Source organism: Oryzias latipes, chromosome 11, assembly GCF_002234675.1.
Source record: "Oryzias latipes chromosome 11, ASM223467v1".
Lineage (NCBI taxonomy): Eukaryota > Metazoa > Chordata > Actinopteri > Beloniformes > Adrianichthyidae > Oryzias > Oryzias latipes.
In genome coordinates, this window is record NC_019869.2 from 19,297,146 (window position 1) to 19,324,168 (window position 27,023).

Genomic DNA, 27,023 nt, shown 5'->3' on the forward strand with positions numbered 1-27,023 from the left:
ATCTAATTCTCTGTAGACTGTGCCCCCAGGAGAGAGATTTTCAGTCCATGTTGGTGGCACAAGCGGCTGTTTCGTGCTGTTCTGCTGAAATGATGTCACTGTGTTTTCTTTGGTTGGTAAATCTTCAACCTCGGTCCTGACTGCAGGTGCAGAGACGTGGTTAACATTCAGAGGAGTGAAGGACACATGTTCTTCAGCTGCGTCCAATAAATAAGTGACTCCACAGAGGTCAAAACTCCTCCTTTATTTCCAAAAGCAGCAAAGCGGCATGAATAAATACAGAGCAATCGGACACTCAACAGCAATTACAGACATACAGATAATTCTTGGTTACAAAACCGGGGGGGGGGGGGGGGGGGGGGGGGGTATAGTTTATGTGTCCAGCTACTGATGATATCCATCTTTAGGGGGAGGAGGAGGGGGTGGAGGCAGGTCAAAGCTGTCCCGGCGCTGCTCAGCGTCAGGGATGTCTGCCATCATGAAGGAGTCAGTCGACTGGGTGCTGATGCGGAGGGGGGCCAGGCGCCGCAGGTCACCTGCTGTTAGTGGGGGCCTCGTCTGGGCCCGTTGCGATGGAGCCACGCCGCCACTGTCCAGCTCTGCCTCTGCCAGCCAGGGGGGGATCTGCAGCGGCACTACAGGATCCAAGTCTGCCATGAAGGCCGGGTTCTCAATCCCACCTGCAACAGAGACAGGAAGTGAGGGGGTGTTGCCATGACTCCCGAGGGTTGCAGAGGTCATGTTGAAGCCTGCTTGGGTCTGCATTACCTCCGGCCCTGTAGGTGAAGGAGGGGTCATAGCCAGACGCACTGTCCGCCTCTGAGAACTCGTAATCTGGAGAAAAAGAATCAGAGTCTGAGAAAAGCTGAACCAACGTTTGGAGCCAAGAGGAAAGTTCAGTCACAACAATTTATACTGTAGCTTTAAAAATGAAACAATGATGCATCAAAAATATCAATCTATTTTTTTTATTTGAAATCAATTTTAACATTATTTCTTGTAAGAATTAATCATTTCATCAATTAAAGTTTCCCAATTATCCAGTTCAAAGCATGAAATGAAAATAGAAAAATTAAATACATATTTCATCGAAACTGTGAGCCTGTCAATAAAAATGGTATGGCTTTAGAAAATAGAGGAATTCCACCCTACTTTGTATGAATAAAGAAATGTCATTATACAAAATAGAAGATTCAAAAGACTTCCAGAATCATTCCCCAGTTTTACTAAGTTTATTTTAATAGAAAACAAATGTCTGTTTTGATTATTTCTATTAGTTGAATGAGTGGGAGGCCCATACCTTCATCTACAGAGATTCTGTTCTTTCCATTCGGCGTCTGCAAGAAGAAGGTCACAAAAACTCATCCATGCCATTCAAACAGAAAACATTTTCTTCAGAAACCACATTCCTCCTGTCAGCCAGGAGGAAAGCAGTCACGGGACCTTATAGCAAACCCTAATCTGAGTATAAAGTCTAAAGCTACGTTTACACTTTAATATCACCTTTAATAAAAAGTCTGTTAATGCGCATATATGCGCGTTTCAAGCTTTGTGTCACTACGTAGTTATGCAAGTTTCTACAACTATTTTTGGGAACCTAGCCTCTTCCAACTGTAGGTGGCGGACGTGTGCTAGTAAACAGTAGCAAAAGAAAAAATTGCTCCTCCCTGCTTGTCCACTCTGAACGCCCGGGAACGGACATGTGATGCACATTCAAGAATGCACTGTGTGAATGCAGCATGATAGGAGAAAAAATGAGGAGGAAGAGCCATGCTCTAACCTTCTGCTGCTCCTTCTTTGTGTGTTTTGAAATGGTTTTGGGCAGGGCCATGCCCATCTTTGCAGATTTGAAAGACTCCAGACGTTTCCTCATGGTCCTCTGGAAGATCTCCTGCACTTCGTCTTCGTCGGTGTTGATACTGAGATGGTTGCGGCTAAACCTGTGTCGGTGCTGAAACACAGAGGAAGCCTCAGAACTGCTTCAGCACCTGCTGCGTGCCATCACCCCCTCTCTAGAGAGTGGCCTCACCTGCTTCCTGCCTTTGTAGAGGTGCTCCTGCAGCAGGTGGTGGGAGTTCAGGTCTTCCATCTCTCTTAATCCGTTCATAGTCTGCTCGTGCATTTCCAGACTCACAGAGGGCACTGGGTCTCTCCTGCAGGGAGAACATTCAGCACCAACTCCAGGTTCAGTCCAAATGTGAAGGCTTGTGACTCCCCAGGGTACAAGGGGGGGGGGGGGGGTCTTCCCTTTTTTTAGGCATTATTGTCATGCATGTGCCCATTTGCTTGAATGCAAAAACCAATACTGAAGACTCCTAAGTTCAATAGTCATCCTCTCCATTCACTCCTCTGACCAACTGTCCGCTTACCTGAAGGGCAACATGATGCCTTGATCAAACGACGTGTCAGCAGTGACATCAGGCATGGCATCCAACATGTCATCACCAAGCTTTTTCTTGAAATCAATGAGGACGCTGTCGTTCCGAATGAACTCCAAAGAGCCACTGCGCTCGCCCTGAAAGCACACAACCTCCGTCAGCTCCCGTAGACTCATCCCCCTCCTGCGCTCCCCAGAGTGAAACATGCCTCCACTCTCACCTCAGTAACATATTCAACTGCATCCTTCAAGTTCAGCTGATGGAAGACGCTGAAGACGTGGTCTTGCGTCTTTCTGGCTGAAGGTTTCATCAACATCCACATCATCCACTTCTCCTCAAAGTTCTTCCACCTGAAGATTAAAGAAATAGTTACTGCAACTTCAATGAGGCTGTGTGAAAGCTTTGAAACATCTCCAGTCCAAACTTACTTGTCTCTAAAATAATTGTGTCCAATTTGTCCGGAGATGTCTTCGACAGCGACCAGCATGTGGTCAAAGACCTGCAGCAGGACAGAGAGGCTGAGTGAGAACAGAAAACTGTTGAACAGGAACGTTGGATCTGGAGAAAGATGCGATCTTTACCCGGTTCTGCACTTTCTCAATGAGTGTGAGGTCATGAAGTGTAGCTCTCTTCACTTTCAGCCACGTGACCACTGGTTTCATGAGAATTCCCTGTAATGAACAGAGAGACACATAACAGAAGGTTATAAACCCTTTCATGAAGAGGGCACCCACCTTTTAGAGGTCAAAACAGCTACGAGTTTATAACAACTGTACAAGCATTTGACACAAATTATTTTCTTTGTTTGTGTAATTAGGAAACAACAAAGGTTTCAGGCTCAGAGTTCCACCAGCACATGCCAGAATGACCTTTAGGTGATAGTAGCTGCCATTTCCATGAACTTTATTTTAGGTTTGTAACAATACAGAACATCAAGACTGTTGTGATGAGCACTAATGGTATCTCCCTGCATTTTAAGCAAATCAGAAAGTAGCAAATGTTGCAGTTCTTCGAAAGTCCTTTGGAGGCAGATGTCTGAGGGGAGCAATTTTTCATTAGCTCCCATGGTAAAAAGTCAATAATAAACCCAGTAACAGCCTAGCGTACAAAACTTTTAGATTTTCGTGGGAAATTAAGGTTTATCATTCAATTTTTTTAATTAGCGAAATTAAAACAAATTGGAAAGCTAATACCCAGATGAGACATATGGGGGAAAACATGAAATAAATACTTACGGCTTCAAACAACTTTTTACTATGTTATATAAGCTCCAGCTACAACAAAATAGCCCTTACTGCCATCTGGTGTATTGGAATTGTAGATTTATGTCACAACAGTATGAGTGTCACATGTGGACTTGAGTCTCTAAGATAACCTTTATCCTCAGATTTAGGCCCCAGAGGTCAAACCCCAGGTGCTCTAATATTTTACATTGACCTTTAGAACTTGTGTATGAAGTGATCAGGTTTCTGTGAAGTTTTTAATTTATAATCACTTGCAGCATTGTTTCTCACCATAACACCATTGAACTTATGAGCTCTCACCTGTATGATGACGGTGAAGAAGACCACAATGAGAGTCGTGCTGACCATCAGGTTCTTCTCTTTTATCTTTTTCTCATCCATCATCACCGCCAGGCCATATGCCACAGCCCCTCGCAGGCCGCCAAAGCCCATGATGAGCTGATCGATGAACTCCAGAGGAACCAGCCTGTACCTGTTCAGGGGCCAAGTGAGGAGAAAAACACCTGGAGAACACAGACACACATTCAAACAGTCTGTTTGGTGACAAATCCATTTCCACTAGCACTGGCAGCATCTCACCAATGAATCTGTACACAAAGATGAAGAGCAGCGTGAGCAGGATGAAACCCGTGTTCCACACCCAGATGGTCTTATCGATGGCAGAGATTCCGAGGAAAACGAAGATCATGGTCTCCGAGCCGTTGGCCAAAACCTTCATGACGTATTTAACGGTTTTGACTGAGTTCTCATTCATGTTTGCATTGATGTACTTCTGACAGCACACACCACAGAACACACACCTGCACAAGAGACACACATGGAGTTCAGAACAAATCAGTTCATCTGGGCCTAATTTGAAATATGTTTGCTTTTTGATGCCCCTGGTAGCCAACAACTACCCAGATATCTGCAACTTTTGAGCCTGTCAGTTTGGACCCTTTGATCACAGATGGGTAGGAGGTCACACAGTGTCCAGTAAATTTGTGTGACAGGTCATAATCTCCCTGACACAGGCATTGGTGAGTGTGGTGTTTGGTCCACGCTTGCTGGATGATGTTATGCAGTAAAAAAGCTGTTTTTCAAATGTGATACGTACGAAAGGATGGCAGAAAGGGAGAGCATCTCAGCTGTCAGGTAGGACAGGTATCCCACCACAAAGATGAAGCCAGGCTCGATTATCTCGATGTTTTTGGTGCATCTGGTCAAAAAGCACATCAGTATGCCAAACACCATACCCAAGAGGGAACCACCAAAGGCAACCACGAAAAATGAAACTGTAACAGAAGAAGAAAAAATGAAACGGTTTCTTTCAAGTTCTCCAACTGAACCATTTTACTGTAGTCTAGTCTTGAGTTGTGACATCACAAGAGCATTTTTTTAATGAAGAATGATAAATGTCTCACTTATTCCTTTAATGATCTCCACAGCGTCGATCTGGGCTCCTCCCAGGGTTACAAATGCATCAAATACGTTAAAGAGCACCTAAAAGACAATTGAACAAGTAAATGTCTCAGTTTCAGAGATATTCAGCGTAAATTACATGAGGTGAAATTGGCTTTATCTCCAGGGAAGAAAGTTTTCCTTTCACAATTTCTCAAAACCTCCAGAAATTCCAATTTAACGTCTTTTTGGGCAGTTTGAGACATGTGAGAAATAAAACTCAGCTCAGTCAAAAAGTACGCCCAGGTTTCTCACAAATTGAGAAGGTTTAAAATTCCTAATTTTGGGCAAAATTCTCTCTCTCTCGTCTTCAGGACCAATGATTAAAACTTCAGTTTTGTCCTGGTTGAGCTGAAGGAAGTTTTCTGCCATCCACAACTTTATATCTAAAATGCAGAGTAACCCTTGTGCTATCCTAGGCACTTTAACATTGGGAGTTGGGTCATCTAGACCCACTAGACAGTGCGCTGAATCTTTTTTCTTTAATGATTTGTCATCTTCACTGGTGTCCATGGATTACATGAAATCTTTCCACCTTTATCCACGTTTGTCATGGTAGGGAGAACACGTAAATGTAAGGGTGGGGTCATCAAAGATAGCACAAGGGTTAAAAGAGTGTTTATAGGTTCAAGGTCATCAGGAGACACGGCGATGTAAAGCTGTGTATCATCAGCATAGCTGTGAAAGTCAACATCGTGTTACCTGATGACATCCTCAAGAGGCAACATATATAAATTAAAAAGTATTGGACCCAAAATTGACCCTTGGGGAACCCCACAACTTATTTTGTGGATTCTTGAGGACCGAGTATCCAATCTTACCAAAAAATGTAATTCTGTTAGATACGACTGAAACAAGTTAAGAGCAGTTCCTGAGAGGCCAACCCGACTCTGATGAGCAGAACTTTGATCCCACAGAAACCAAAAGGGACTCTTGAATCGGTCACTCCAGTTTGCTGGCGTGATTTTATACACATAACTTCTATAAAAACATCTTGTTAAGACTTAAATGATCTGGTTAAACAAATTAACCTTGATCACCTGTAGGACGCTCACGCCCTTCTGAACTCTATTCTGATACAATTCAGCTTTTGCTCAAACATAGTTTAAACAAAAGTTATCATTTAGGTAAATGTTTGTTAAAAAAAAGGGAGCTGGATGGCTAACTCTCTTTTACTCATTGACTGTAAATGAGAACTGAACAGAGTGAGTGTGACGTCACCCACAGAAAATGACTTGCTTCCGGCTCCTACCAACCAAATTCAGTCAACATTTTTTCAAGATACAGTGGTTGGAATGTCGGAGTCAGATGATGCCAGTAAGCAGTTGGTCTGAGCCGATCAAAGTCATTGTTTCTTTGACCACCATTCTTGGCAATCAGTAGTGAGCTTGATGGAAGTCCACACACCAACCACTTGGAAGCGGGCTCGGGTGAATCTGTCAATTAAAGGCTTTGAATTTTCAATGTGAGACTACCTACTTCTACCGGGGGCATCTATTGGTCAGTTTATAACTTGAATAACTTGCAGTACAGAAAAAAAAAGTAGAATGATCAAGAACATGATATTTAAAGGTAACAGATCAAGGATTCTAACAAATATGAGTACTAGCTGTTTATTTCTTATTCTACCATGGTCCGGGTGAATGCTCGATTCTGATTGGCTGCTGGGTGTGCGATAAGTAAGAATTAATGGCCGACAAAGTGTACATTATCACTTTTTAACGCACGCCGTGGAAGCCTGAACCGTCCGACGCAAAGCGGAGGAGGGTTGCCTTGCGTTAATTTCTGATAACACACTTTGAAGGCCATTAACCCGCAGTAAGCAGTAAGACCTGAACTTTCTCTCTGAACTAATGCTTTATTTAACCCATCAGGACGATCAGCTTATATATATTTCTTTATATCGCAGAATCTTGACTGCAGCGGTGGTGCGGCGCCTTGTTACATTATCGTGACAACGTGCCGCACCACCTAACAAATAGTCCGCTTTTCGTGAAAAAGAGATCCAAATCGAAAAAAAACAAGAATTAATTGGCTAAAAACTACTTCATATTTATTTCTTTTGAAAGCGACCATGGTATAAGTGGGTTATTGGCCTTCAAAGTGTGTTATCAGAAATTAACGCACTCCACTTTGCGTAGGACGGTTCAGGCTTCCACGGCGTGCGTTAAAAAGTCATAATGCACACTTCGTCGGCCATTAACCCTTACTTAGAAGTCTATGGAATTTTGACTTCTTGCAACCAGCGGGTTCTTCCTGTTTGGAACGCCAGTGGGGAGGGGTCACTCAGTCGAGTTCTCTTATACAATCAATGATTTTGTAGGATGTCTAACAGAATGTTTCAGGATCATCTGCCCAGTGGGGAAACGTTTGGCTCAATGCTGAAAAAGGTGATTTTAATTTCAGTTAATTTCCTTTAGTCTTCCTGTCTCATTCAAACGAACACATTATAAGACTACTTTAAAAAGGTAGAATCCAGTGGAAACTTCCACTCCTTCATCTGGTTCACTTTCATGATTATAAGATTACTGAAAGCAGAAACCCTGTTTATAGTTCAGATTTTGACCCTTTAACAGATGGTTTTGAATGTCCAAAAACCACAATAAATTTTAGAAATTGTACTTGGTTAAGCAATACTAACCACTGTAACTCCATCGTTGAGCAGCGACTCTCCAAACACCAGGATGAAGAGTACATCATTGACGTGGACTTGCTCAAACACAGCGAGGACGGCGACGGGGTCCACAGCCGCAATCAGGCTGCCAAACAGCAGGTACTGCAGCAGACCGATGTCCAGATCCCCTGCAGCGAACAAACGAGGAAGGAAAGTGAAGACACAACTTTAATTGACCAAGTAAATACATATTTGTAGGCAACCCATATGCCTGAACATCTCATGGACATAGTGATTTAAATGAAAGGGAAATGCCTCTTTTACCCATGGCTCCTCCTTTTTGACACCCCCACAGTGAAAGCCCTAAGGTGGCAGCGTTCCAACAGGTCCCAATGATGGCGTGAACCAGGATGGCCCCCAAATTGCTGAAGAAGAGCTTGTTGGGCATGTGGTAACCCGAGTCCACGATGATTGAAGGCAACAGGTAATAGAAGAAGACTACTGGAGTGAGACTGAAGGTCTGTTGATGGTCTGCTCCCCAGATTATACCCCCCAGGATGAAGCCGGCACAGATGAGCAAGGCGCTCTCTGGGATGATGCTGGTCACATGGTGGTTGGCCTCAATGACTGGTTGAGGAAAAGACAAACCAAGAAAACCTTGTTAGACTAAAAATAAGGCGCTCTGATTTTAATGTTACCCCAAAATTTAAAACTTTTAACATGGGCTGTGACTTCTGAGCACAAACTGTAACTAAAGCATAAAAGTAAAACTCACAAAGAGACGTTGGTGTGCAAATGATCGACAGCTGGTTTGAGAAAGCGTCACTTTGAGCAGAGCGTATGATTAACCAGCAAGGAAGGACAAACGAAAGCTCTGAGCATAACTTAAGACTTCTGGTGCAAGCCTCCCGGCCCATTGAAGTGTCCATAAAGCCTATATAATATGTAAACGCACTCAACCAAGGTGTTGCATGCAGGAGCACTGATTTACTCTTTGATAAGTCAGACTTTTTTTTCATGTACCGGTAGTTGAAAAGTCTCCCCAGCTTCTAAACAGAGGAGAACTTTCTTATATATGAAGGGGACCCCTTTGTGAGGTTTAATGACCCTCTAAAAATACATTAAGCGTTCCTGAATACTTTTTTTTTTTGGGGGGGGGGGGGGCAGTCTAGGAGGTATCTTTTTTAACCAAGATTTTGCTTCACTATTTTTTGAGACCCATAAACAGAGAAAATGTAAGATTTTAGAACAACACATTTTAGTGTTTGGTTTTGTTGAGGAGCTGAAAAGTTGATAACACTGACGAGGTACCAGGTAAATATTTCTTGCATTAGAATAAAAAATATTTCTAATCCATGGTTTTTAAGATGTTCCAGATAAAAAAAAAAAAACCTTTGGACAGAGAACAAGACTCAATTTCTAGAATTATAATTATTATTTTTTATTATTTTTGCTGTGAGTAAGTTTGTCCTAAATGGATGCAAGGAACACAGGCAGAAAACAAAACCACTCTAATTTCATTTTAGTTGGAGAAACGGACCTGAGCTGTCGGAGGTGCACAGCTGTGTTTGCACGCAAGTGTCTGCAGCACCCCCAGAATGTGCCACCTCTCAAAGATTCACAATGACTGAACAGGATTTCAACATCTAAGAGACAAACATTTCCAAGAACTTGAATATCTGACAGTAGGAGTTGTCTACTGAGCTGATCTGATGTGTAAAAACAGATTTCTTAGAATTTAATGTATTGCTCTAACCGCTTTATCTGCTTTGTCTGTCTCACAGCGTGGACATTTACAGGATATTATTAAACAAAATTGGGAATTTGAGTATGCATTCTATGACAGTAAAGAGCTTGCATTTCAGATAGGATTTGTATTCATTAACAAAAAAGAAGCTTGGATAGTAAATAGCACAAAATATTATAGATTTTGCAATTTAATGTAAAAAATTAACTCATTTAGTGCTTAAGAACTTTGATGACCTCAGAACCCAGCAGTCAGGCAGAAAAAAAGCTCAGAAGAAGCAACTGTTTGTTTCAGCAATCCCAGCAACATCAAAACATTTTTCTTAATAAAAATTGTTGAAAATCCTTCTGAGAGCTGTCCAGATTTGGACTTACTCAAAGTTTTCAAGCTTTTCATGATGTTTCTAAAGCTTACAGATCTGGTCATAAATGCTGATATTTCATTAGTGCATGGACTCATTCTCTTTTTTTTTTTGTGAGGAAACACTTAAATCTTTCAGAAAAAAAAAACTCCAGACGGTCACAACCTTGAACCTTGCAAACACACCTGCAGCACAATCATGATATACGTACCGAGCTTGCACAAAAAGCACACCAGTATCCACACTGCCACCAGATAGGGCGCCTTCACATGCTCCCACTTTAAGGTGACGATGGAAATTCCTGTGATGTTGGAGTTGGAATGAGATTCATGCTGAGAGTTTTTTAGTTCTGCCTTCAGCGGCGACACGCAGCAGAGGAGCATGGCTGACCCCAGCAGCCAGAGGCCTGCATGTCTGTGGAGCCCCATCAGTGAGTGATAATGTATCGATCTGCGATGTTCTGCACGAGGCTGGACGGTCACTCCTTTATTTGTCTGTCTTGTGTTTTTCTATGGTTTGTCTACCTATACCTGGCCTTCTATCACGTTTTTAGAACTTTCTGGGTCTTTGCATCCTGATGCCTCTCTCAGTGTGAAGTCTGCAGACTCCAGACCTGTCTGGAAGCTGGACTCAGTCTTATATAGGTGTACGGGTCCTGCCTGAGGTGGGAGAGGCTGGACCACGGAACTTTGTGGTTACTCAGTCACGTTGGAGTTCACACTTTGTGTTTGTTTTCCGGTACTTTGACTCAGGTCTGTTATGACATCCCTGTAAGTGTGTGAGCCTATATCGGGAAGGGTGATGGAGCAGAGGTCATTTGATGGGTGTTGAATAAAAACATTTGGAGAGTTTCCAAAGGCTGCGTGTCTCAGTAATGATTGACGCTCCCATTTCTCAATATAGATTAGAATACTTCCCTCCCCGTGCACGAGAAGAGAACATTCTCTAAACAAACTTCTGTCTGTAGTTTATGGACCAGGCGGTTAAACTCCACCAGTTTGGTTCATACTGTAGAACCTTCAACCATAGGCTTTTACTTTTTTTAATCTGTACTTGTTTGCGGCTGCTGCTCCGTGCAGATCTAAGCTGCTGGTTTCTCAGAGGTTTGCAGCTGTCCCTTTGGGACCCCATTCAGTCAGAAACTACTGCATCTTCAGGACCTGAGGTCTGGCAAACCCTTTTGGTACAGCTGTAAACATGGATTAATAGGTTCATCTCAGCTTGCTTCCCAGCATTTCAGAACTTCCTGCAGGGTGCTTGGACTCTGACTTTGCAAAAACTTCCTCCACGTGCTGCACACAAAGACGAAAAATTGACCACCTCTAGGGAGTGGGTGTGGATGTTGAAAGGACTCCCTACAGCCAGGAGGCTGTGACTACAAGGCTACATAATTTGAAAAAAAAAAAAACTAAAGCAACGGTGATGAAGGTTAAATGTTTTAGTGCGTGCCTTCACCTGATAGATGTTCAGAGTCTGGTTAAAATGTTCACTTGTAAAAACACAGCCTGTTTGAACTGTGGGAGCGGAACCACTGGTTCTGTCAAAGTTAATGTTTCTTCATCGTGCTGCTTGCTGACTCCACGCCGGCTCACTCTGACCACCCCTTACAGTGTATTTATTGTTATAACAGAGTTTGATCTCACTTATCAGTTAACTAAGGTTTGAACCACTGTTCTGGCAGAGTGATGGTAGCAAAATTCCAGCTTCTTTCAATAAAATTGTTTACAAGCCGTGTTAACTTTGACATAAACGGCAATGTCAAATGACGAAACTCTATTTTTGGCTCAAACTGTGTCTTACGTGAAGAAAATCTCTCTTACAACCTGAAGAGAATTAAATAATACAAATTAAAAGACTCATACAAGTCCAGCTAAGTAGAAAGCCTGAGTCACAACTGGCCTTACGGGTGGATACGGGCTGTCTGCAGGCAATAAACGGCCAATCTGTTTGGAGCCCGCAGGTGGGGCACACAAAATATCGTGGTTGAAGACCACACGGTGAGTCCTTATAGAGGGCGCGAAAAAGTTCATATTTGTTTCGATAGTCTTGCTTCTGGCGACCGGTCGTGGTGAATATTTGTCAAAGGTGGACCGGTATGTGGGTGATTTGTGCTGATCCGTGGTATTTCTTTTTGGTGTTGGGTGGTTTTGTGTGTTGTGCTGTTTTGTTGCATGCGGTTTAATTGATTGGATCATGGACCTGATTGCACACACCTGGACCTCATTGGGCAGAACTCCTAGCCACTGCTTATATGGAACTCTGAGCAGTTGCCCCAGAGTGAAACAAACAAGCACCTGAGGCAGATGCGAGCAACTGAAGCGTGCCGTAAGGAAGAAAACTCCGGGTGAGAGCGAAGGCAGGGTGAGAGCGAAGGCAGGGTGAGAGCGAAGGCAGGGTGAGAGCGAAGGCAGGGTGAGAGCGAAGGCAGGGTGAGAGCGAAGGCAGGGTGAGAGCGAAGGCAGGGCGGATCAGCTGATCGCCAGCTTGACGCAGCGGGAGCCTTGTGAGACGGGGGCGTCGACCGTGTGGAGGAACGCTATGGCTGAATGGAAAGCTGCATGCGGGACCTGAAGGCCTGACAATCGGTGAATAAAGGAAAGTCTGCTCTCCTGATTTGCCTTGATGCGTGTGGCTGACGTCAGTACAACACCCTGAAGTTTCTGCGTTTTGTTTGTGTTCCTCACAGACTCTGGTTTTCCCCCTCCATTTCAACGGTGGACCTTTGGGGGGCGGCTTTGGACTTTTTATTTTATTTTTTTAATCAAAATTTTATGTCTTATTTTTTTACCTGTTGCGACTTTTTTTAGATTACGATTTAGTAAATCCCTTTTTAAACTTTTAATTGTTTTTGGTCATTTTTGCACAGTATTTTATTTAGGTGATTTAATCACCAGTGCAACCTACTTAAACAACACATAGAGGGTAAGGGTGAAGTAGGTGGGACGCATCGGTGTCGTACAGATTTTTCTTTTTCCTTTTTTACTCTGTGGACAGTGCAAAATGACTTTTGAATGCTTTTCATGGGAAAAGTGAGTGCTCCTTGAGTTGCATGACTTTTAGAAATTAGGACGGTGGATAATCAGAGTGTAGTTTGTGTAGCACCCAACAGGTCAACAAGAGTGTGGGTGCAAGTGACTAAGGCTAAAGCAAACAAGTTCTTCATACATCTGCTGCAACAAACTCTGTCTCTTGGAAAAAAAACAACTGACTGACCGTGATTCTGAATTTTCTACTGTAAAATAAACACCAAAAAGCACAAATGAATTGCTCCACAATCGCCTGGATGAAGGTCAGCAGCACAGGAGTACCAAAGGTGACCGTACTTTTTTTTACCAGGTAACCCCCAGACTTTCAGCATAAATCAGAGTCCAATAATGTACAGAAATACTGAGTTCAAAGAATCAATCATCTGATACTGAATGTGAAGACATGAGAGATGATTGAGACTGTCGACTGGTTTCAATGTGCCAGTGCCCGTATCTGAAAGGAATGGTAAAGGATTTTGCCTCATTTCACGAGAGCCAGAGGTTAGGCATTTTCTATGGGTTACGTCACACGTCAATTCATCCATTGTTTTTGCAGTCTACAGTCATCACACAATCTTTCGTTTCCAAATATTTGACAGCGTTCACTTTTATCTGCTTGATTCTGGTTTCATACACACCAGTTGATTCCTCTGATGGTCCTCTTGGTTTGGGCGAGCAAGAAAACTAAGTTTTAAAAGTTACAAGCTGTTATGATGCACCCAGGCCCCCCAAGAAAATGTATCTTTGCCCCTCTATATGGTGTTATCGATACTTATTATAGATTGTATTGCTTCCTTAGTCATGAGTTTTGGTTCATTGCTGGAGAAAGAAGAGCAGCCACATTTGCTTTAGAATGACTCATCTATTTTACCAAATGACCTGCTTTTAGCTTTTATTAGTCCCTTTCATGTTACTCATTACCTTTGTACCATGATCAGTTTAAAATTAGTCTTTGCAAACAGTTTTGTGGCTTCATGCCTTTAACTCGCTGAATGATATATCATGCATGTGTGGGGCTTGTCGCCTTTGCAGACAATAAATGCAGCAAAAATTCAAGAGCAAAGTTAAAATGTTCATTTTAGTCCTTTGGCAGTGTTTTTTTTTTCAAGAAGGTTCACAAATGAGGCACAAAACAAGCTCAAAGTTACATTCAAGGGTAAAAAGAAAACTGTCTCAACCAAGGAAAGTTGAAGATTAGATACTGTTGTTAGGGTTATGAAAAAGCTTCAGAATGTCTCAGTTTTATCATTTTCTTAATGCTGCTTTGGAGCAGCCAGGCTGCAAAGCTTCATTCCCTCCATGCTGGAGTTTCTCTGCTGCAGAGACCATGTGCTCTACATCTGGATGAGGGAATTCCCTCAAAGGTAATGCTCAGAAGACCTGTATGTAAGTAAATAAGAGAAGAGTTTTTGTTCAAAGTTTTATCTTTAAAAATATTCTGAAAAAACACTTATGTTCATAGAATTTTTAGTACATTTAAAATCAATAAATTATTTCTCCAAATGCTCTATAAGACATAAATATTTTGAGAAAGTATTTTTATATACATATAAACATATCATATATATGTATAGATGTAAAATATAGTGGATATAAAATAGATATCTTTTAAGAATTTTAGAAAACCTGACCTGTTGTTTGAGGAAAAAGGTCTCATTTAATATTGAGTAAGAAAATCTCTGAATTTAAAAGGACCTTTACATGAAAATAATTGTGAAGAACACATTCAAAATCTAATATGAACTCGCTGAGAGGAGAGCTCAGTCTGTAATCCTACTTTTTTTGCTCGTCTAGTTATTCCCCATGTGCAGACTGTGTCAGCGTGAAAACAGGTCAGTGGAGAACACGCACCACTTCAGAGAGTGGAACCACCGAAAGCCATGCAGAGCTGAGATGTGTAACGTGTTGGGACATGATCATCTTCAGGATCAGTTGCTAAACTTGCCGTTGGTGATGAACCAACATATCTTTAGGAGTTGTTAGATGATTCAAGAATATCCGACGTTGATGGTGAAGCTGTGCTGTAAGAAGATTTGCAGAAGATCAGGACTTCTGTCTGTGAGAGGCTGAATTGAAGATATTTTTCTCTCACTTCATGAAGGTCCAGCCATAAATTAAAAAAGAACGCATCAGGTTAACTTCATGTCCTTATTTGATCTGGTGTCTCAGCTTTAAATGATTCAGATTTTGATTGATTTCCTCTACAAACCAGGAAACCGATCAATCATGGTCTGATAACTGGATCCCATGCAGAAACTTTAATCTGTCAGTGGTTGGAGTATCAGCTCATGTGTGCTCTAATAAAGCTGGAAAGTGAGCCGACCCTGAGCCTGACAAAGTTCACGTCCTTCTGAAACTGTAAATCAACCATTCTCATAACGGTTGACCTAATGAATCCCGCTCAGAAGGTGTGAGTTGCTTGATGACGTCAGCAGCTCTGTGCTGGAGGTCGACTTCTCTGTGAACAAAGAGGTTCAGCAGAGCTGCTGTTCTTGTTAGTACGCAGATCAGAAAAATGAAACTGTGCTCAGTGAAACGTGTCATCTGTGACTTCAGGCACAAACGACAAAATAGATGGGAACCAGTAGGTTCACACCTTAGCTTTTACCTGAGTTTTTTTTTTTTACCTCAAATTTGCTTTAGGTCAAATGATTAAGGAAATGAGGTTATGCTTATCTTATACTAAGTCATTAGCCTTGTAAATCAATTTTTGTTCCTAGAGGTATCCGGAACCTTTGATATTTTTTTAACTTTATTTCCTTCTGCCAGAACCAGAATAAAGGAGATCTTTGTGAAAAGAGAAGAATACTTAAATTAAATTCCCTGAAGGACTTTCTTTTATTAATCTTTCGTCATTTTCTTTGGCATCCTTGCAGGATCTGACATTCCTTTGTGTAAAATACCACAAAGAGGCATCTCTCAGTTCAGGATGGTAAAAGGACAGTTTCTGAATGTTAGTGCTCAGATTTCATTTTATTGGGTGGAGGTTCAGACTGTTATTTTTAACCTGGTCTTTGTTTTTTAAACTAATAAAAAGTGTGTAATTTATAACTCAATTGTCAACAAATACGGTAAATCAGAAAAAAAAAGTCAGTGTTAAATCTGCTTTCCATTAAAAGGTTTTATTAAAGTATTTTTTTTAAATACAACAATCTTTATTTTCAGAATATTCTTTGTTTCAATTCCATTTGGAATAATATGGATCAAAGTCACTGCAAGTCATTAAACTACAAATCTGCAGATAACAGCTAATTTTATTTATTACTTTTTATTTTGTCTTCACAACAGTCATCAAAGATATGTTTGCGGGAAAAACTAAAAATGAAATCTTGTTTCTTTCTTAGTTAGTTAAAAGGAAAAGTTCATGTATGTACCTTTTTTTCCAAGCTTTACTCCTATTCTGATCCAGAATTCAAATTTTCTGCTATAGTTCTTAAAATATTTATATTTTTTTAAATAATTTGACCCATAAAGATATTTTTTTTCAAACTTAAAAATAAATCTTCCTTCACTTTTCTTTGGATGACAACTCCTCTTTGTCTAATCTGAAGCTTGCAGGTTTTGTTTTCCCCCCCAATTATGGCAGAATTTGATATTTCCTGTTCTTCTTAGCTACAATATCGCGTTCAAACTTCTTCCTTCAGGTCTACCCAGACCGATTCTGGATGAGAGTTCTAAATGTTCACAATAACTTAAGTAAATGACAGCCTAAATAGTAATTCACTCAATAGAAGATGAAGTCAACTATGAATGCAGACCAGTGTGTGTCTTTAAAACGCCTAAAAAGGTTTCTGATTCATCCCAGAATGGCACTAAAATCTTGTTTTTACTCTTAAGCTGAAATAAATGTTCCCAACCTTATCTGCACAAGTAGCAATTTTATTAATAGTAATTTTAATGTTTGCTTTTCACTTCTAAATCAATCTTTAGATTATTTGTTTGAATGCACTTTAGTGGGAAACTGCTGCATCAGGAAGTTTTTACAGAACATCAAGGTTTACTTATTACACTACAAAATATTTCATAATTCAAACCAGACCCTGCAGGTTCACTGAACGGCTCAAACGATGACATCTAGTGGCTCAAAGTGTCAATTGCTGTAAAAATCCAGGTATTTCAGGTCATCAATGAGAATAAAAAGAATTTGGTTTTGGATTTCTTTAAACATACCGGTATGTCAATTTTTTTTATTTTTACATATTTCCACACCTCTAAAAATAGTAAAATAGTTTGAATTTGAACAGAAAACAGAATTGCAACTTTTTCTAGTGACCTGTCAGATTATTAATAATAATAATAATATTGATACTTTATTCATCCCACAATCGGAAATTCTTCTCCGCATTTGATCCATCCCCTGGGGCAGCGGTGAGCTGCAGCTGAACCGTGCTTGGGAGGCAGTAGCATTAAGGGTCTTGCCCAAGGGCCCCCACTGGGTGATGTTAATTGCTCACCATTGATATGGTAATTGCCTCCAGTACCATTATTTATTCAATTTAATCGAACCCTGGATTCCTGCATGACAGCCCTCTACCTTACCAACCAGGCTACCTAGCCGATTCTAGATTCTCATCCAAATGAAGCTGCCCTGACCCGGACCGGGGTTCTGCAGGACGACTGAAGAAGGAACCGAGCGGAACACCTGTATCACGTGGAGCGTGGTCCCATATTTATGCCAGTAAATGTCAATGTCGTGCACGCCCCTTCATTTACATTGTCCACATGGCTGTGACTCATTTACACCTGTTGTGTATACAGGAATGGCCACTGCCAGTGTTTTGTAAAGACAGCAGCACAAGTTTGGCAGCTGGGCTGATACTCGGGGAGGTCAGATTGTCCTTTAATGTTCGGCTGTGACCCAAGTTTTCATGTCCCTTGTTGGTGTCACCCCATAACATTTAGAATGCTTCACCATCTTCGGGCTAAACTGAGGACTAAAGGGGAGGAGCTTCATATTTGCCCTCCAGACCTTAGAGTCATGTTCAAAGCAAATTCTGTCCTCAGGACTTTCAATTTTCTTTTAGAATCACAGGAAAACAAAGACAAAAACAAAATCTGAAAAGGAAAGTCTGTGAATTTTGTCGAGTATTTAGAACTGGATTTTTCAACCAATAGATCGTCAGGTGTGGCATGAGAAATTGTCTAATTTTAAAGAATTTGGGGGAAAACATTTATCATTGCAGGGATATCGCCTCTATGTTCATCCAAACGTGCCCAGGTTTCACATTGAGCAGAATTAAGCATAACGGATCATCGTTTTCTTTGTGTTTATTTAATTCTTATTCCAGACCCTTCAGAGCTTCCTTTTATTTTGTTGTATTTTTAGTTGGTGGTGCACCATGTGATTTTTATCAAGGAAAAAGTTTACCTTGACCCAAAAAGATTGAAAAACACTGATTTAGAAGACAGGAAGAGAACATCCCAGTCAAAAAACTCTCTTGAAGAGCGTTTCTGCTGTTCAGTTGGATTTGAGTTCCGCTTTTTTTTTCCTTTATCCATCACACCCTGTTTAAGATGCCAACAACAGCTGGTTCGGGTTCTTTTCTTCTGAACCTCTTCTTAGCTTAAAGGAGCTGCCCCAGTAACACCAGAGGATGAGTCGTTGATCACTCCCTGCTAAGTTTACCTCTTAACATCAACTCTTCACAAACCCCACCTGACTGATCTGACCAGCAGGAGGTGTGTGTGTGTGGGGGGGGGGGACCTTTGAGTGTCACCCCATTAACCTACTTTGTTTACTCCTGGAAGGAGGATCCATATTCTTGCTTGGCCATTCCTTACAGGCAAGTTCACCTGACTGGACTTTTCTGACCTGCATCATCTGAATCCATCACCTGACCTGGCTTTTGTTTGTATTTGGGGCATTAGTTTAACCCCTTGTTTCAGGCAGTCTTTCAAAACCCTTCAAATTTGCTGAACTCCTGAAGCTGGGTCGGTTCCGACAGGTGGGTGGGAGAGATGTTGGCCCTGAGATGTATTGTTGTTTTAATCGGGTTTGTGGATGTCACTTTTCTCATCACTGCTTTCAGCTTTGATTGTTTGTAACATTTCTAAATGTTTCACCAGAGTTATGCAGAATAAAATGATTATGTTGCTTTGTTGTCTGCTGCAGGTACGGTTCACTCACACGAAACTATAAAAATAACAACTGTTATGCTTTTATGAAATTATTTTATAGTAATAAAAAAGGTTGTTGTTGTAAAGTATATTTTTAGTCTTTGTCACAAATTAATCTAACTAGTTTTAGTTCAAAGTTTTACCTTTAAAAATATTCTATCATAGAATTTTTTTGACATTTAAAATAAGTTAATAGATCATTTCTTTAAATGGGTTTTAAGACATACATATTTTAGGAACATATTACATATATTCTAAAATTTAGTACATTATATATATATATATATATATATATCATTTTTTTATTTTTAAGAATTTGATAACACTTGAACTGTTGCTTGAGGAGAAAGATCTCATTAAAGTTTTAGTAAGAAAATCTCTGGATTTAGAATGACCTTTATATGAAAATAATCGTGGAGAACACTCCTCGAAATCTAATATGCATTCACTTGAGCTCCAAGATTTTTGCTTTCTAGCTCAGTCTGTAATCCTACACTCTTTGCTCGTCTAGTTTTTTCCCATCTGCAGACTATGTCAGCGTGAATACAGGTCAGTGGAGAACATACACCACTTCAGAGCAAACCCTGATGTCCTCAAAAGATTTTTTAAGACTACCCTTATAGTGCGTCTGAATGAATCAATCAAATTTTGAACATTTTTAGCAAGCAAAAAATTCAACTTTTGATCTGGGTTGCTGCCATTTTCTCTTTTAATTTGAGAGACAGCGCAGAACAGTTCTCATGTAAAAACCTCTGAAGCCTTCAAATGAAACCAGAAGGGAAATACGTCTTCCCACTTCAGATAAAGACTCTCAGTTCCTACCCTTTCTAATGAAAGTCTGAATTGTCTGCTGCTTGGATAGTTTCTGCAATTGTACAAGCTTTTTTTAAATAAGAAAAATAAAATAAATCACTAAATCAGTTACCTGCTGCTTCAAAAAAGCCACAAAAATTATCTGTCATTTAGGAGGTGCTGATGCCTTCAGGATCCCTAAAGGTCAAGACCCATCAGAAATTGAGACTCACCCAGTTTGCAAAGCCAACAGACCAGGATCCACAGCGCCACCAGGTATGGCTGGGAGACGTGGGACCACTTCCAGGATACAATGGGTAGCGTGGTGATGACCGGTGTTTCGTGTCCAGTGCTGGATGTTGCATTACTGGGGCTCTGTGCGGTGTCATGGACCGGGGCCTCATTGGCTGAACTCAGACTTCTGGACATGACCACCAACAGGCAGACAAAAAACACAAATCCCCGTTTCCCCCCCATGGTCTCAAAATGCTTAAAAAAGTCCCCACAAACTCAGGAAGTTGTTAGTTTAACCATATGGAGGTCAGACAGCAGCTCCCACTACTTTCCACATCTCGATCATAATCCGTTTCTTCAGTCATCTACATCTTCAACAAACTAGAAGTTGTCAGGTTGTTCTGCTCTGCCTGTCAGGGATGCAGGTTTTACTGTAGGTGAGGCTCAACCCATTCTGATGCTGCTCTGGCTCCTCCCACTCTATTCCTGACCAGCTTGTTTAGCCACTTTCCTCAAAGAGGGACTTGATGCTCAGTGACTGTATTTCCAGCACCGTCTGACCTTCCAGTGAGACGCAATTAAATGATATAGAAGAACCCAGTTATTTCCACAACACTGCAGTTCTTGTGTCAACTGTGTTTGAGTGTGAAGTGTCCTAATACACTCTTTACACGCCACTTTTTGCTATTTACTCACGGTTTCTGGCTGAGAAATTTCTCAGAGCAGGTGACTCCACCAATTACCAATTAAGCATATGTTTAAAAACGTGGTCACTGATGAGAAAACCAGCAGAGATGACGGCAGCAAAAACAAAGTGCTAATTGCTTTATAAAATTCTTGACACTATATGAAGAAGTTCTTGCTCTGGAATCAATGCCAAAACAAACACAGGCTTTTCTGAGCAGGTCAGACTTGAGTCCAACACCTAAGAACCAACTTGCCTCAAATGTCCTTTAACCCTTGTGCTATCCTATGGGGTCCAGATGACCCAATCCTCACATTGACGTGTTCTCCCTACCATGACAAAGGTGGATAAAGGAGAAGAGGATTTCGTGTTATCCATGGACACCAGTGAAGATCACAAATCATTGAAGAAAAAAGATTTTGGGGTCTAGATGACCCCACTCCCAGTGTTAGAGTGCCTAAGATAGCACAAGGGTTAGGGTATAAAAGAATCTCTGTTTCATATGAGCTGAGAAGATAACATTAAAATTTACATCCTTAATTTAAAAAGAAAAAAAATCACTGAGGATCCACTTTAAACAGGCACCAATGGTTCGGCCAATGAAAGAGACCCACTTCAATGAAAACTGTGTTCTTGTGGTATTTTTCTGATGGTGGAGGACATATAAAAGAAAATTAAAGCTTAAAATGGCATTTATGTGTATTACTTTATTCAAATCGTGAATCCGGATGTAAATGACGACACAGATCTTTTGATTTTGCTTATTCTTTTCATATTCCAGCATCTTTTAACTTCAAGTAATCTTTGTGACGTGTGGATTAAGAGTTTGAATCTGTAACATAATTTCACAGTTTTTAAAATTAATTGCAGATTTTTGTCTCAAATATGAAACCAAGAAATTATTTTGAAATAATTCATTTTTCACCCTATCATCTTGTTCAATAGATAGGGTTGATTAAACAGGGTCATGTCAGGTGACCCAATAAAACTTTATTGATCCAACCTCTAACAGCGTCTTCCAAAGAAAAAGATTATTTCCTTTAACTCCTTATTTCTCAGTTTCAAACATTATATTTTTACTTCAGTCTAATCTTATGAACGACAAGCCCAACGTTTCTGCTTGAAGTGATTCATTTCTGGAAGGACAAATGTTGCAAGTGATGAGGCAAATCCCAGAGACATCGGGTGAAAGATGAAAGAAACGAGTACGGAAAATGATTTGCCCCATTAGTCTGCTTTATTGGAAACCAGCACCTGCATCCATCAGCGCGCTGTTGAGCCTTCATCCCCTCTGTTGTGTTTAGGTGACAGAAACCAAAGAATGACCCTGAGTTTCAATGATCACGTTCTGTCCTGGGACCTTTTGTAATCCAGGCTTTTCCTTCCAGCTGGAAAATCATCATGTAAGTCTGAATAAATATATTTAATTTCTTTTAAATAGAAAACAATTTTTACATAATTAGGTTAGGGCAAAGTGCATCACTAGAAATTTAGTTTTTAGCCTAAAAATGTGCAGATTAAACATGATTATTTGGTTTAGAATTTCCTGTAGTTTGATCATTTCTAGTTTCTGCTCATCTTCTTCTTCCTTTTCTTTCTGGCCCTGTGAACATTGGTGACCTGTCCAGGGTGTTCCCCATCTTCGCCAACCAGTGGCTGGGATAGCAGTCCTGTGATCCCGAAGGGGTTTCAGCTGTTTCGGTAAATGGATGGACGAGATATCATCATCATCATCATCATCATTTATTTATTTATTTATAAAACACCGTCCACCACCAGCCAAGGAGGCCCAAAGTGCAGTAGACAGGGAAAACAAAACATTGCACAATCATAAAACGTAAAAGAATAAAAAGCATAAAAGCAAATTAAAACATTGTTGAGTCATAAAACATAAAAAGTATACCAACTGTCATGGTAACCCCGGGAGTCCTCTCCCCCCTTCCTTTGTTTCCACTGATTGGACCCAGCTGCCGGCACTTCCGTCATCAACCCCGCAGTATATCAGATGGCCTAGTCTAGTAGTCATCGCCAGTTTGTTGCCAACTATGGTGAAGTACCTGGTCTCATGTGTTCCTCGTTTGGTTCATGAAACTCTCGTTGTCTCTGAACCCGTTACTCAAGTTACCCTTCCTGTCTCTAGGACAAGCAACATCCACCAAGTGCCTGCCTGGGTCCAACTCTCGTCAAGATCCCTCAAGCCACCACAACATCAAGACCTCCAGCCACGCCACGACCTCCAGCCTTGCTCCGTCAGTGATCCGCAAGGTCCCCACTCAACTCGCCATGAAAATCTCAAGACAAAGACACCAGAATTTTAATAAAATATATGATAATAAAAAGATACAGATTTTCTTTCTGAAATTCATCATTGAAGAATCCAAAAGGTATTTTGTGTTAAATTAATTTAAAAAAAAGGCCAGATCTGCACATTCAAATAGAAGTCATTCTTTTGTTCAAACAACAATGAAGTAAAGCTTCAGCATTAAGAAACTCAGAAAGTTATCAAAGTTTAAACAAACAAGCATGAATTTTTTTCAGATTCTCAATGGTGAGGCCCTTTGTCTAAAGACAGCACGATTCCTGGTTTTAGATTGCTGAATCATTTTGTCTCCTTTGACACCATCAAAGCACTTGAGCTGTCATGTTGACAGTGAATCAGCTGCCGAGCCGTGTCATCCTCACGGTGATGTGTAAGGTCACCTCCAATGAGCGGGGGGTCTTTCTTCCATGGAAGCTACAAAAGGATTCAGGTTCTTTGCCTTTTCTATATAAAAACACAATTCATGAATCTTTTGTTTTTGGTATGACACTTTTTAGGTTTGCAGAGATGCCAAGAAAGGTTATGTGAGGATAAACTAGAAAAACTGCCTTTCCTACAGAGAACAAACATGAATGCTGACAGCTAAAACTGAATATGCTGAAAGACTACCAGAAACTTAGATGCTAAAATCATTTTCTTCAAGTTACTTGCCTGATGAATACATTTATATCATATATCAAATATCATATTTTATTATATTTTATCATAAATATTTATTCTTCAATCTTTTTATGTTTTATGATGTTTTATCACATCATTTTATCATTTTATTTGCTTAATCTAGAATTTTTAGTCTTGTATTTTATGACACTTTATCATATACATATATGTTTAATCTAGAATTTTACTTGTATACTTTTTATATTTTACCATTTATTTTATTAGGCTCATGTAAGAGAGGCCGACTCAGTTTGTACATTCAAAGCTAGACTTAAAACATTCCTCTTTGGACAGGCTTATTGTCAGACTAGTTAGTATTTAGAGATTATTTAACTTAATGTTAATTTGTTTAAATTAAACTTAATAACTTTTTCCTTTAAAAGGCTGCTAGAAGTTGAAGCTGGGGTAACTATGGTGCTCCGGGGTTCTGTCCTCTTTTCTTTTCTACTTCTACGCTTCCTCTCCTCTATTCTTGATCATAATTTATCATTTAGTTCTCCATGCCTCTGTTTGGTACAGTGCGATTCATGTATTGTCCCTCTTTTCCTCTCCCCTCCTGGGGAGTGGGAGTGCTTCCAGACTCCTGTTGGCTCATCTGTGCTCCAGTTCCTGACCGTCTACCTCGTCTCTGCTCCCGCTCCTACACCTGGCTGTGGATCCTGCCTCTGGCTCATCTCTGGCTCGTCTCTGCTCTGTACCTGGCCGTGTACCTCGTCTCTGCTCCTGCTCCTACACCTGGCTGTGGTTCCTGTCTCCGGCTCGACTCGCGCCCTTGACTGTCCCCACAACCACGGCTGAAGATCGTCTGCTGGACTTTTATATATATATATATATATATATATATATATATATATATATATATATATATATATATATGTAGTTGTAGATTTAGATAAGTTAATTCTTCTCTAAGAGTTCTGGTAAATCGCCTGTCTGTCCTGGGGGAGGATCCCTCCTTCATGTGGGCACCCCTGAGGTTTCTTCGTTTTTTCCGGAATCCGGTTTTTTTGGGAGTTTTTCCTTACCGTGAAGGGGGGTCTAAGGGCAGGGATGCCAGTATAGCTTAGTCAGTTTGTTAGTTCATTTTAGTATTTTCCTATTGAACTCTTTGTATTCGTGATCCTTTTAAGTTCATGTTTTACTTCGAAGCCCATCGAGACGACTGTTGTTGTGATTTTGGGCTATACAAATAAAATTGAATTGAATTGAATTGAATAGACTGTTTACGAGTGTTTTCTCACCCTTGGCTGGGGTATTTGGGTTTTATACTGACACCCCTGCCAATAGGAGGACAGGGCAGACGGCGCCTTCTGGTTTCTCTGGTTTATCTTTATTTATTTATTTATTTTCCCACTGGTGTTTGTCTTTGTGTATTTTATTGTGTGGGGCTAATTTAATGTATCTTATTGTATTTTATTGCATTTGATTTTGTTTTTATGTACAGCACCTTGAGCTGTCTTTGCTGTCATGAAAGGTGCTATATAAATAAAATTAATTTGAATTTGAATTTATTTAAAAAGCAACAGAAAAGAAAACATTTATTAGAAAATATTTAGTAATATAAAACCTGCAAAATTAAATGTTTAAGGTTAAATTAGCTCCAAAAGTCAACTTATTTCATATTTAAAACCTGCTTTTTCGAGGGCAGGGTCCTGGGGTTAATGGCGTCTACCCACATACTGTTGGGTGGAGGTGGAGAATACCCTGCACAGTTTGCTGGTTCGCTGTATGGTCACACAGAAACCATACACACACTCGTACACATGTAAACTTTCATTACAAACAGGCACCTTCCCAAAACAAAGAAAAAATCCCAAAAGTAATTCCAATATATGTAAATGGAGAAAAACAAATAATAACAAATTACAGACCCGATTCTCTTCTTCGGTTTTCTAAAAAGAAAAATAGTCTATGATAAGTGACTGGTATTTGTCAATAAATACAATGTATTCAATTATAGGCAATATGGATTCAGAGAAAAGAGTTCAACATCACTAGGAATAATCAGTGCTGTGGAAGAAATTACATATGCTGTGGACAAAAAGAAGATACTGCTGAAGTATTTCTGGATTTGAAGAAAGCCTTCGGTACATTAGATCATACCATTTTACTTTATAAGTCGAAATTTATGGCATAATAGGTGTCGTTTTAAACTGGATTGGAAGGGAGAAAACAGTTTGTGATTTTAGGTCCATCCTCCACTCTATCTCCTTATCCCCCATCTCTAACATCCCACTCTTTATCTCTTCTTTTCTTCCATCCGGTCCAACAAGGAATGCATTCAAATATAATTAGCATAAATACAGTCTCAAATACAAAAGGGGTTTATACAAATATACAATATGTTTGTCCGAAGATCCATAAACCCCCATTGTAACAGTAAAATCTGTCCAACACAAGAGGCCTTCAGCTCTGATCTGCTTGCTCAGCGGTTGGACAGGACAAGTTAAAAAAAAAAAAGATGGGTCCATCAACGTCAGAGACCAGAATGATTTTTTGTGGTCTCCCACAAGGATAAATATTAGGTCCTAAATTGTTTGACTTGTATGACATACTCAATGTATTAAAATCATTAAAGTTGTCAATGATTGCTGATGATACCAGTATATTTTTTTCTAGCGACAACTGTAAAGAGTTGATCAACGTGATAAATATTAGGTTAAATAAATTTTCAAAAGTAGATGGGCAGCAATAAATTATCTCTTAATGTAAGCAAAATAAAATTAAAGTTCTTTGGAAATTATAAATTCATCCCAGAGTCTGTAATAAAAATTAAGGATGCTACAATTGAGAAGAGCTTAAATTTCTAGGAATTATTATTGATAGTTAATTGTGTTGGAAGCCACACATCAGACACACACAAACTAAAGTATCAAAAACTATATCAATTATCAACAAATCTAATCATATATTGAAATGTAATTCTAGATATTTGTTTTATGCCAATAGAACATTTCATGAAGCTGGTTGTCTTGCACATACAAATAAAATTTTCAGTCTAAAATTCTTAAATAGTACCACCTTGTAACAACGCCTTTAAATCTGAGCTCTGAACCTTAGCATCACAGGAGTGTCATCATGCTGAGTCTCACTCAGATTATAATCTTAGTGACACCAAACATTAACAACACAAGCGGATGAACTCTGGTCCTGCAGCAGCCTCAGGGAGATCTGTGGAGATAGGAGCTGTCACACCAGCAGATGATTGACTAAACTCTGACACATCTGTTTCTCTTTTAGCCTTTCTTCATCATGAAATCGTCACAAAAAGTTTGATGGGGACTCAGGAGTTCATCCCCTCTCCATTAAGAACCTGGCAAACACTGCAGCATTTTTTCCCCTTCACCTGATCAAATGCTTATTGGACAATGAGACCTGTTACAATGATACAGTTTTTATGAAAAA

General features: G+C 40.2%; 1 protein-coding gene and 1 long non-coding RNA gene across 3 annotated transcripts; one reads left to right on the forward strand and one right to left on the reverse strand.

Annotated features, from left to right (window-relative positions):
* Positions 1-224: 224 nt before the first annotated feature.
* On the reverse strand, positions 225-20,363 carry slc9a3 (solute carrier family 9 member A3). Of its 2 annotated transcripts, none has more exons than XM_023960019.1 (16): positions 19,953-20,363; positions 8,001-8,303; positions 7,704-7,864; positions 5,026-5,104; positions 4,719-4,896; positions 4,202-4,422; positions 3,923-4,125; positions 2,960-3,049; positions 2,807-2,877; positions 2,599-2,728; positions 2,370-2,515; positions 2,030-2,153; positions 1,781-1,951; positions 1,301-1,337; positions 769-834; positions 225-680 (listed from the first exon to the last, which is right to left on the reverse strand). In XM_023960019.1, the coding sequence occupies exons 1-16, from the start codon at positions 20,194-20,196 to the stop codon at positions 385-387; spliced, it is 2,520 nt and encodes an 839-aa protein (XP_023815787.1). In that variant the 5' UTR covers positions 20,197-20,363; the 3' UTR covers positions 225-384. The 2 variants fall into 2 exon arrangements, with proteins under 2 accessions (XP_023815787.1, XP_023815788.1); XM_023960020.1 differs by lacking the exon at positions 19,953-20,363 and adding an exon at positions 9,996-10,387.
* Positions 20,364-21,897: 1,534 nt separating this feature from the next.
* LOC110015931 lies at positions 21,898-23,138 on the forward strand. Its single transcript, XR_002874162.1, has 3 exons — positions 21,898-22,041; positions 22,267-22,339; positions 22,779-23,138. It is a non-coding gene; the product is annotated as an uncharacterized LOC110015931 (long non-coding RNA).
* Positions 23,139-27,023: the final 3,885 nt, after the last annotated feature.

Coding starts and splice junctions, on each gene's coding strand:
- slc9a3 (XM_023960019.1), bottom strand. CDS start 20,196: ATGGGGGGGAAACGGGGATTTGTGTTTTTTGTCTGCCTGTTGGTGGTC. Junction 5,105..7,703: donor TCAACGATGGAGTTACAGTG/GTTAGTATTGCT, acceptor ATTGTCTTTTAG/GTGCTCTTTAACGTATTTGA. Junction 681..768: donor CTTCACCTACAGGGCCGGAG/GTAATGCAGACC, acceptor TCTCTGTTGCAG/GTGGGATTGAGAACCCGGCC.